Below are 12,316 nucleotides of genomic sequence, written 5' to 3'. Positions count from 1 at the left end.
TCAATCGAAGATGGCCCATTCTACAGCAAGGAAATGCTCGACCATAGGTTTCGCAAATGACGGTGTAGAAACTTAATTACTTAACACGTTCGGGACGGTGTGACCTGACCAGACCGGGTGGGTCATCGGTGCTCTTGTTTGCCGACGTGACCCATGGATGGGTCATTCGAAATGATGGCAAAAAAAGATTGAATAGAGAGCGTGATCCAACAGTGAATCACCATTTTTTCAGATTAGATACCGAAAAATGAAGTGTTAATGATAATACACACTTCGGTCATAAGAAACGCTGGCAGTAGTGAGCGTTCTTCGAATTTCGTTGCCGTCCTGAATGTGTTAAAATACAAAATTTGACTTCGTCCGCCATATTCACCCGATTTGTCATTTCTTGATCTAGATCATTTCTTTGGCGAAAAAATATTTACGGATCAAGCAAATATAGAGAATACCTTTAAAGAATTTATTGGTACCACGAAAATGGAATTAAAAAACTTGTCACTCGTTGGCAAAAATGTTACCAACATTTTGATTAATAAAATTTAATATAAAAAAAATTATGCTGCTTCAACCCTTGTGTAGGCAACCAATATGTTCACGGTTGTTTCAAGCTTCAATACTTGAAATTGTTTGCATGATTTTTTATTTTGGAAAAAATGTCCAAGAAAAGGAGATCCGGAGCGATTTTGCGATACTTTCACAAGAACGTAAAAAATTGTTGAAGGAAAATATAGAAATGAGTATCCGGTTTCCTACGCAAGGGTTGAAGCTGCGGTTCAAAATTGGACATTTCATATGTTACAATCTAATAATATAACGTCAAATATACGAACGACTTTTACAGAATTGTAACTAACGCATATTTACACATTATATCAAATTTACCACTGTATTACGTATGATACTTGCAGTCTTATCGCACACTATAGTAGCGGCCAATTCTGTTGGCCAGTCACGTGACTTTCTCCTCCGCCGCTTTTCTGTTCCACTCTTACCGTTCGATAGTTTAGCAGTCGTCGAATAGAATCTTTCCTCTCCGCCCTTAAACTACGCCGACCATGCTGCGGCACACGTATATGCACACACACCGACGTACATCATAAAACTACACGAGAATAGATATAACGTAAGAGAGACAAAAGACAGAGTAAGAGGGACTCAGCACTTGAAAGGGATAAATCGCGCACGTTACAATGAATCACCCAATGACGAAAATTTCAATTTCTGTCATTTTCATCCTATTTTTCTGAAAATAGCATCAATAGATTGGTCAGGTTTCCCCGATGAAAATGAGTACAAACACGACATAGATTGAACTAGACTTGACAGTAATCAGATTTAAATCAGCCTTAAACATTAATTGTCATACGTCTCGTTTTCGCTATCTGAAATATTTAAAATGATTACTGGTAAAATTGGTCCAATTTACATTAATTGATCGGTACCGTTGTCATAATGATACGATGAAAATTAGAAAAACTAAAATTTCGTTTGCTTATTTACAATATATTTCGTTCATATGACGGAAATTCCAGACTATTAGACCTTCACATTACTTCGGACAGCCACAAGTCTTCACATTTTAAAAAGTCTCGAAAACTGAAAATAATTCCTTTCTTCTAACCTAACGGTATAACAGCTTCAAATAGTCCCATTGTTGTAAATACGTTTCATAAACACTCAGCGACACAATAAGCTATTGACGATGTAGACGTTAAGCAATAGAAAATTCTCCATAAAATCCTATTCTTAATATTTTGTGCAATGGAGCATAGCGCACCCCAATTACATCATATTTGTCCTAATATCAGGCCCCGTGCTTTGTTTTGGCGCATGCCATGACTACTAAATTACATCCCATCAATTTTTATTTTATTTTTAATTTTTATATGTATAATAATGTTCATTTACTTATTATTTACACCTTCGGAAATAAAGATTTATTTGTGAGACCTCCCTCGTAAGAAATGAGACGAAGAATGCATATTGCTATCAGAAGTAAGACAAAGATCGCGTTGGAAAAACAGATACGCATATTCGTCTATACGTTGATCAGTTGAACCATTTCATATACAAGTTTTGCTTGGTAGGGTTTATTGGTGTGCAAAAGCGACGGAAGGGAAAATGGCCTTCACAAACCAACAGAATTGGCTGTCTAGGTATAGTAGGAGCCAAATGTATTGACCGGTCAAGGCCATTTCTCCTCTGTCGCTTTTTGGTTCCACTCTTACCGTTCGGTAGTTAGCAGTCACCCTATAAAATATTTCCATTCGCCTTTAAACTACACCTGTCGTGCCCTCATAAAACATAAAACGGAGAGAGCATATTTCCAAAAAAAAAAAGGGAAGAGCATGTTAAGGTGCGTTTAGACCGAACGGATGAATGCTCCTTGCCCTTCACTTCCAAAAGTTCTTCATACATTTGTTTATGCTCGTTTGAACTTCAATTTTGTCGAAGTGGGGGGCAAACGAGCAGTCGTTCGTTTTTGTTTAAACACACCTTTACTGGTAGCAGTAAAACAAAGATCGCGTTACCTATCTGTATGCCTATGCCGAACCACCACACATACAAGTCTCGCTCGGTAGTGTTCACCGGTATGAAAAACCTACGGCGGAGGGGGAACGACCATGACCGGCCGATACATTTGGCCCGTGCTATAGCAGAGACCTTCGGTTACGATTCATCACACGTGTAGAGACACCCAATAGCCAAAGGCTACTCGAAATTTTGCTGATAAAAGTTCCAATGATCCAAACGATTCAGGTGGCAAGATAGGTGCCTCAATAAACTTCTCAACCCTTTCGCTGCTGTAGATTCTAGAACGTAACGTGCGTGGCAGACGGTAGAATCTTTTGGTTTGGTCATCTCGAAATTTCATTTATTAAAATGAGGAGTAGGTGTGCAAAGGATAAAATTAAGGATTAAATGAAGTTGGGAGGGCGCCAAAAGGTTCCAACACAGCACAGTGCGAGGAAATTTTCAAAGCGGTCTATAGGCACCGACAGCAATGAAAGGGGTTAAAGTCGTATACGTCGGGGATGTCATTCAGACTTGCAGAGAAACCTGCCGCTGCCCTCCGTTGCACGCGACAGTTTGGTTGTGGCGAGGAAAAAGCGTGTGTTGGTAAGAGTTGTTCGTCTTTTCTCGCCCAGTGTAGACAAAAGAGAACGGTGTTGCTGTAAGAGCCCGTGCAGAGGAGAATGCGAGGGAAGCTACTGATCAATGTACGGATTCGAAAAGGAGAGACGGGAGGAAATCCATACGCGGTGGCTGTAAGATAGCACGCAGTAGTGCTGGCCGCTCGCCCGTTTTCATTCATGATTTCGCGAGGGCGATGCTGACGCAGTGCTCTCTGTGTACCACCTGCGTCCTCTTTTGTCGCCACCGCCGGTACCGTTAAGCCACCCTACCTTTTGCCCCCTTTCGTTCCCGGTGTTACCGCCCTACCACGTTTAGGGATGTACACCGGCGCGCAAGTGTTATTGTTCTTCGCAGGGAGAACAGGCAAGGGCTCTAAAGCTAAAAGGTACAATTAGAATCGAGCGCGTGACCCCGCTCGGGGAGACACTTCGCTATGTCTAATTTTCTTAGCGTACGATCGATTTCGAGTTTCTCTATCCCCTCTCTCTTCTCCTTCTCTCTTGTATTTTCCTTTCTTTTTACATTCACGGATTTCACCGACGTTCACCAAGGCGTTCACAAATAAACGGCATTCAGCTTGTCGTTAAAGCATGAATATGAAGATTTCGTTAATTTGCTTTACCGGAATTCGTCGATTCAACTTACTTTTAACGGAATTATTATTAGGAAATTGTGCAGAATATTACACGAGAAGCTGAAGTATAATGTTACCACTATGGAGGTAATTATAACGGAAGAATAAAATTTCATTTATACGGTCGGCAAGTCGTTGTGGGGATAATTTGGTGGGTTATTAACCCTCCGTAGGCAAACGTATCTTCTGAGTTTGTAGGTCTAATTTTTTTACTGTTTTAGTCTTTGAAGAAATTCGAAAAAATCCTGGGATACTTATCAAAGTCTGTACTACATTGTAAGAGTATTTGTTAAGTCAAACATTTCAACCTTTTTCGATAAAAATAAAGATTCTTTTCGAAGAAATAGAAGAGTGAAATTTGGCTCAGGTGATCAATGACCCAGGTTGCCAACGGAGGGTTAAGTAGAATAGTCCACTTAAAATATGGTTCGATTAACTACTAACACGTTGTGAAAAGAATTAATTTTCACATTTATAGTATCAATTGTGTCAGGAGATAGCGTTTAAGAGTATTGTTGCTCGGTTATTGCATTTGTTGCAAAATACGCTGTATTGGATATATATAAAGTGGAATCGTAACATGAAAAGTTTGGGTCATGAAACTCTTATTGACCCATTTCCGAAATCCTGGCAGAATTTTCGTGCTGTTTCGAGTATTTCTGTCATGCAGATTCTTCTGTGACAATTCCCGCTTACTACCAACTCACGTTCAATGCCAACGCATTGAAAACTGCTTATTATATAAGTGGATTCAGTTTCTATAACTGCATTCAGGACAAGCTTATGAAATCACGATGGTGTTTTAACTTTAATTTCATTCAGAATCAAAATATTCGAAGTGCAATTTTACTAAAAATTTGTGCGGGTCTTATTCGGATTAAATCATACTTTTCTAAGTATGAAAACGTAATATTCAACAGACACAACTGAAAAATAAAAAAGATTTCGTAATTTTGCAAAAATAATTAATTATAACTATAAACCTAACGATGTTATGGAATATTTATGTGTTACATTCTAACTTTCGATAGACTATTTGAAAGGACCTATAAAATGGAAATATAATAAGATGTTTCGTAATTTTAGATACCGGAGAACAGCGAGTTATGAAAGAAACGAAATCGTGGTACAGTTGGTGAACGCGATATATTTGAAGTGGTAAATTAAACTATTAAACGGCGACACCGATCAATGTAGCCGTACGTCATTTGGTAAATTGATATTTAAATTTTCTGCTTACAATCTTTCATTAAAACTGCGCGGGATTAAACCTCCGTCGCTTCCTGCTCGATAGTAATTCACTTGATAAAAATTAACCTACAAATTTCAAGGATCGAGTGCAGAGAAATTTTTCAAATATACCGCCGTGGGGAAGAACCAATTCCGAGTTGACGAACGGCCCCTGAACGAGCCCTTATCTCCCTCAAACTTCTGTTTCAGTGCTCGGATTACGTGTACTTTGACGCCTGACCGATTTTACGACCTCGCTATATCGCTTCCACCAACTGTACGTTCCTGGTGTTGCTCTTACCTCCTCCCATTTCGGTTTGGTAGAGCTCTGTTTTTCGTCATAGACGTTCGTATCCTTCCGTTGACGACCCGGAAAAGCACGAGGCGTGTGTCGGACGCTGCACGGAAATTGTCGAATGAACGACGGAGGTCGGTAGAGGTCGGCCAACTCGTGCACGTTCCAACGTCGATTCTCTTTTTGATACATTGAGGCAACCGCTTGAAAATCATTTGGCCGGCTTTCCACTGCCTGCACGTGTTCTTACGGGATCTCCGGTTATTTCTCGTTGCGAACCGATCGACGCGGATCATGCAAATGGAAATATTAATATGCGATCTGGCGAACAACTTACGCAACTATTAATAACCCGTAATGTTTGTAGATAGTCCAGCGTTGTATTGTATTAGCAAGGGATAATGTAATACGATACTTGTCATTGGAACGACTTCAATATAGAAATATGCCAGTCCGATATCTATTTTTCAATTGTTTCCCTTTCAGAGGCTAAGATACAGGCAGAACTGAGTAATTAGATAGGTGTATTAATTATCGAATATTGCTCGCGTCTGGCCGTTCTACCACAATCACTACTTTCTCCCGTTCTTTCTTACAAAGTATCGATGATATTTGAAATTATTAGTTTCCAATATAATACAGTTTACCGGAGTGTAACCGACACAAGTTACAGATGCAAAGTGGATAATCAGATTTATCTACTAATTACCGAACGACAATTTTTGTAGGAATACCTTCTTTTAATTATCATTCTTAGCTTACCGAAGAAACGATACCGATAAATTTTACAGTTATTCACTTTTTACAATTTATTTTCACATTTTATTATGTTACCTCCAGTATTTCAAATTTCGAATTTAATACGTCTACTTAAAACCAACAAACGAGCCACTCAGAAGCCAAAATGATTAACTCGACTTTTACAAATTTTTCCAATTTTAGTCTCAAAGGATTGGTGCTTAATTTTTCATAAATAAAACAAATTATAATTCGATGGAGTTACTTTTGCTTCTGAATGGCTCAAACGATACTCATTTGTTCCGAATGCATTTATCTCCGAAAAGATTGAAACTCCTACACAGCAGATCCTAATATTATTGATAGTGTTACACTTTCGAGCAAGTCGCATAAGACGGGCAGCAATAATAGGCACTTGGTGCAATAGAGAATCTCTCTGTTATCGCTTAATGCCGTGTATGAATGGAACTCATAAATTCATTAATCAATTAAGCCCAATCGGTAGAGCGGAGTAACTCGGAAAAAGTCGATTAGCCTGATAACGTTGGCGTTAATGATGCGTGAACCTTGTTACAGGCACTGGTGAATCCGGCAAATCCACCTTCATTAAACAGATGAGAATCATCCACGGCTCTGGTTATTCGGACGATGACAAGAGGGGGTTCATTAAACTCGTATACCAAAACATTTTCATGGCAATGCAGTCCATGATCCGAGCGATGGACCTGCTCAGGATCGAGTACCAGGTATCTTCGAATATAGTGAGTATTTTTATCGATGACTGTATGACATGCTTTTTCTTAAACCGTTAATTACGATACTGAAATGCAACATGTTTCTTTCCGGTCGATTGTAGGAAAAAGCAGAACTCGTGCGAAGCGTGGACTTCGAGACAGTCACAACGTTTGAAAGTCCATACGTAGAAGCAATCAAGGATTTATGGGCAGATGGCGGCATTCAGGAGTGTTACGATCGTAGGCGAGAATATCAGCTCACAGATTCCGCTAAGTAGTAAGTACTGTTCTATGTATTTATCTTAAGGAGAGCGTATCTTGTTTTCTTGCCTATACAGCTCGACACCATTGTTCGGTTCTGGTAATAATTCGTCGATGATGTAATACCCAATATGTTGACCGTTGAACGAATTACATTCTGAAATGCGCGTACCAGACACACGGTATATGCTCGATACGAAACAGCCACACATTTTGCAACAGAAACGTTGAAAAAAAGAAAAAATGAAAAAAAAGAGAAGAGTTGCTCAGTTGAGAGATCCTGAAAAGTGTTTTCAATTATTTTCCACCATTTTCCATCCTGAGAACTTTTCTTTTCGATAAGTGCATTGCCTATGTGACATTCATGGTTTGCTCGATCTCTCTGTGCCTTCATTGTACGAGATTATATTTTGGGAGTGCTGTGCTTCTTCTCGCGTATCAGGTATTGAGAAGATAATGTTTCAGTTACCTAATGGAGATAGATCGAGTCGCGGCATCAGACTACCTCCCCACAGAACAGGACATTCTTCGCGTGAGAGTGCCCACCACTGGTATAATTGAATATCCTTTTGACTTGGAAGAAATCCGATTTAGGTACGTCTCGTCATGCAAAGAAAGGAAGAAGCTGCCTGTGCCTGTGATCCACTTACATCGGACTCTTTCTGCATCGTGCCTGCATCCGTTGTGACTCACCAATTTCACTTCTGTACATGAAATCCATCACTTGTTACATTTCTTTTACTTTCTCAGTGACGTTTCTGAAGTTCTCTATTGATCCTTCTGGTTTCATGATGTACAATAACAGAGTCGTATGTATCGAAGAAACAAGAGTAGAAAATAAGGAAGGCTAACTTTTTTCCCGCGTATTTTCATATATTTCCTTTTCTTTCGTTTTTTTTTCTCTCTCCTTTTTCTTTCTCGCTAGCAAACGAATACACGTTGTTTCTTCGCTCGGTTTAATTATATAATTGACGAGAGGCGAGAGGTAACTTTTGCATAGAAAAATACCATGTAAACTGATCGGTTGACGTATCATAAAACCGGAAGAGTAAATTAATGAACTTTGCATTATCGAACATTCTTACAGGCAGGGACAACGAGCATGTGTGAGCTGTTTTGCGATATTCCTCTCCTTATAATCACCTTTAATACATGCATGGCATGCACTATCAGACTGTGGCTTCGTTTGTTTTGCAGTTATCTTAGTGATCTAGAGCGTATCGAAAAGCCCGACTTCCTTCCTACCGAACAAGACATTCTTCGGGCTCGAGCTCCTACTACTGGCATTATAGAATATCCGTTTGATCTGGACTCCATCATATTTAGGTACTAACACACATTACTTGAACTTGACCGTACTTTTAGAAGTAAATACTGTACTAACTTGGAGTAATGGATCAGTACCGAAATATTCGTGTGAGTTTTTAATGCGAGAAAAGCCTTTGTTTCATATGATTTGTACGTTTTTCTTTCTTTTTCTTTTTGTTTTGTTTACACATAGTCGTAAAGCCATTTTATTTACGTTAACAATTTAGTTTGATCGTATATTTTCTTAAGTACCATGCTAATCCATTGTAATTTGTAATGGTAATTATATACAGCAGGGACCTTAGCTATTTTAGGGTGATAGGCTGTAGTTTATAACTTGTGGTAGAAAGTAGTATAATAGTACATAGTATACAACATAATGGTAGGAGTAGTTACAATTTTGTGCCTTAGAATACGTTCGCAATACATTAACATAGGAATAACTACTTGTTTAAAAATAAAATTATGCTATTTGCTACATATTATACTGATTCTCTTTGTTTCGTTTTTCTTTTTCAAGTTTTTTACTCTTCTTTTGCTTCGACCAGCTTATTGTTTGCATGTTTTTTTTAATAGAATTTATATTCACAAAGTATTATTTTGTAAATATCACTACGTTTAATTAGTGATCGTATTAGTGATTTAAATTCTGTTATGTAAAATTAGGAATTACTTGTGAATTATACTTGATAATTGTTAAAAATTGAAATAAAAGTTTGCATTTTACTTTGGTTAACATGTAGCAAATATTTCGAAATATGTTTAAACGTTGAACAATATTACATGAATCTATTTTACAGGATGGTAGACGTTGGTGGACAGAGATCAGAAAGAAGGAAGTGGATTCATTGTTTTGAGAATGTCACTTCTATCATCTTTTTAGTAGCCTTAAGTGAATATGATCAAATTTTGTTTGAGTCAGAAAATGAGGTAAATATAATCACAAACTTCTTTTCTTACATTTAAGCTTACCGTTATTGATAAATTACAATTTCACGAATAATAGAATTAATATTGTTAATTGTTATTTGTTACTTTTCAGAATCGAATGGAAGAAAGTAAGGCATTGTTTAAAACAATTATTACATATCCTTGGTTTCAACAATCCTCCGTTATTCTTTTCTTAAATAAAAAAGATCTGCTTGAAGAGAAGATTATGTATTCCCATCTTGTTGACTATTTTCCTGAATACACTGGTAGGTACCTAATATTAATATCTACTTTGAAAATTGTACTATTGATCAAATTTACATATATAATATTAATCTTTATGAATCTTTAAACTAATACGTACAGCAACGTGTAAAAAAGAAAAAAATTGATATTGATATATTATTATATGCATTGAAATCTAAAAATATTAATGTAGTGAAATTATAATTTTCAGCTTTTTACAAATTAATTCTATTCAATATTATGTTTCTACAAATTTTGTTTATATGTACATACTGATAAAAGTGGTTGTTTAGCGTATAAAATAATACAAAATTACATTATTTACAAATTATCTACATCCCCTCTTATAAAATAAATATCACAAGACATGGAATATTATTAAACACCTTAGGAAAAATTGTCAATAATTGTTCAGAGGATCAGGTTTTATAATTATTTCGTATTATTTTGGAGTGTATTATTCAGTTTATTATTAGTAAATGAATAAGTTTTATGGTATAGGCCCTAAACAGGAAGATGTACCAGCCAGAGAATTCATCTTAAAGGTGTATCTCAGTTCGAATCCTGATCCTGACCGCATGTGCTACTCTCACTTCACGTGTGCGACAGGTCTGTTTATGTACAACACATCCTGGCAAAAATTGTAGATGTTTTGTAGAAAAGTTTCTGAATCGAGTCAGTAACTATGAATCATAAAGTCGTAACTTATATTCTTGAATCTTAACCCTTCCTGTATCATAGAGGAGTTATTTTTTGTATCTCAGTATTATGCCGTTCGTTTTATCAATAATAAATAATACAAGTTTTTTATAATACAAAAGCAACTTACATACATACATTATTATAGATTTAGTTTCTGCTTTAGGTAAATTTATTTCTTTTACAATTGATTTCCAAAGCATTTTATATAAACATTTCTTAGTTTTTCTTACAATAATATAATCATTCAAATGTATTATAATCTAACAAAGTGTAGATATATATATATTCAACTTATATAAGACATTTATCTGGTTGGTAAAGCTTTCAAAAGGCTTCATTGAGTTTTTGAGCTAATTGAATAATGTGTCTTTTAACATTCATTGGATTTGGATAAAAACAGTATTGATTTAGTAAAACAGATAAAATAGAATTTCATTTGACATCAGTCAAATTGCAACATTGAAATAATAATACTCCTTTTTCTATTTTGTATTTTACTTTAATACTTTTTTTTTTTAAATATGTAAATATATTTGTTAACTTATCCATGTAATTTTCGTTTTAATCTTTACATATAATTTTAAGATATACTAGTTTATACATTATAGTAGAACAATTGAATTTGATTTTAGACTTTTATTATTTACACATTCTTTTATGTTCCCGTAATTATTTTATTATAGGTAGAATAAATCTTGTAATTTTATGCTGTCAGTGCTAATTAATAATTGATTTGATTTCAATCAAATTCTAAAATAATATCCCACTGATAATTTAATAATGATAGTATGCGCTAGTGTAAATATAAAAGTAGTGTCAATTCGTATGTTTGCTTGTATATTTCATAGGTCCCCAAAAAGACGCTTTAGCTGCCAGAGAATTTATTTTAAAGATGTTTATCAACTTGAATCCCGATGTTGAGAAGATCATATATTCGCACTTTACGTGTGCTACAGGTAGGCTGTTAGTAAGTGATGCTAATGCGCATTTGTTTTTGCTTTTTAACATTATGTATGTTGTATCATACAAGTTGCATGCTGCCCGCATTCTCCATCATAAGGTACATAATGTTTATACTAATATTTATTTAACACAGGAAAAACAATCTATTGTATCTAGAGAATTAGTAAAATAATTATTTACATAATGAACATATATTGTATAATTTAATTACAATAAATTTGTACTTTTTATATAAATATTATACATTTCGTACTTATTATTAATCATAGGTAGTATAATAAATAAGCTGCATATCTATTTTCAATATTAGATTGATTTTCCATATTTGAAATTCATATTTATTTATAATGACATTTTGTTTGTCATTGCATGCTGCGTTTATGGGATCATTCAACAGATACGGAAAACATCAAGCTTGTATTTTGTGCTGTAAAAGATACAATTATGCAAACTGCACTTAAGGAATTTAATCTTGCTTAATGTGATTGTGGACAATTTTTGCACTTCTATATAATCTTTAGATAATGTTACACTTGTATTCCTTTCATTGAAAGCATACACAGATTTGTTACAAAATGGATATTAATGTTTGATCATATGCTACTAAATCGAAAGTAAAAATAGACTAACTTATTTTTTGTGTAAGATTGTGAGACTGTCAATCTTTTTTCCCTATATAATATTACATATACATAAGTCATTTTGTCAAAATAATTAATTCCAAACAAAAACTGCAATCAAGGAAAAAAATATTTAGTTTATTAGTATTACAAATTGAGTAATCTTATTGTTACTGGTTGAACTATTATGTTACTGCAAAAGTGAAAAGAAAAAGGTATTTTTATTTATTTAGGAAAATTCCAAGTAATTGTCATGAAATGTGATATATTTTAATCATGTAGCAAAACTTGGGGAGTTGTAGTATTAGTATGATGAATTTCATAATTATACTTAATTTTAATTCACAAGTGTCAATCATATAGGGTCATCAGAAGAAATACTATAATCTGCACAAAGTTTTAATGCATGGATTGTTACAAGCTGTACTTGTTTGCATATTGTTTTATTATAATTTAATAGTATTTTAAGTTTCTAAATTTAATTAAACAACTTTATTTTGCTCAGAAAACTGTAAAC

At 35.1% G+C, this 12,316-nt stretch overlaps 1 protein-coding gene across 4 annotated transcripts in view; it reads left to right on the top strand.

Moving 5' to 3' along the window:
- The window catches only part of LOC108579054 (guanine nucleotide-binding protein G(q) subunit alpha), a 49,840-nt gene that overhangs the window by 36,100 nt on the left and 1,424 nt on the right, over positions 1-12,316 (top strand). Inside the window, exons 2-8 of one of the 4 annotated variants that reach the window (XM_017942483.1) lie at positions 6,612-6,796; positions 6,892-7,046; positions 8,228-8,356; positions 9,139-9,268; positions 9,381-9,534; positions 10,016-10,123; positions 11,065-11,172. In XM_017942483.1, coding sequence (XP_017797972.1) covers positions 6,612-6,796; positions 6,892-7,046; positions 8,228-8,356; positions 9,139-9,268; positions 9,381-9,534; positions 10,016-10,123; positions 11,065-11,172 — 969 coding nt within the window. Of the gene's footprint in view, positions 1-6,611; positions 6,797-6,891; positions 7,047-7,495; positions 7,625-8,227; positions 8,357-9,138; positions 9,269-9,380; positions 9,535-10,015; positions 10,124-11,064; positions 11,173-11,576; positions 11,660-12,316 lie in introns of those variants that run through there. The other 3 variants (XM_017942485.1, XM_017942484.1, XM_017942487.1) reach the window with 3 other exon arrangements.

This window comes from Habropoda laboriosa, unplaced genomic scaffold (assembly GCF_001263275.1).
Source record: "Habropoda laboriosa isolate 0110345459 unplaced genomic scaffold, ASM126327v1 scaffold42, whole genome shotgun sequence".
NCBI classification, from domain to species: domain Eukaryota; kingdom Metazoa; phylum Arthropoda; class Insecta; order Hymenoptera; family Apidae; genus Habropoda; species Habropoda laboriosa.
This window is presented reverse-complemented; position numbering and strand designations above follow the sequence as displayed.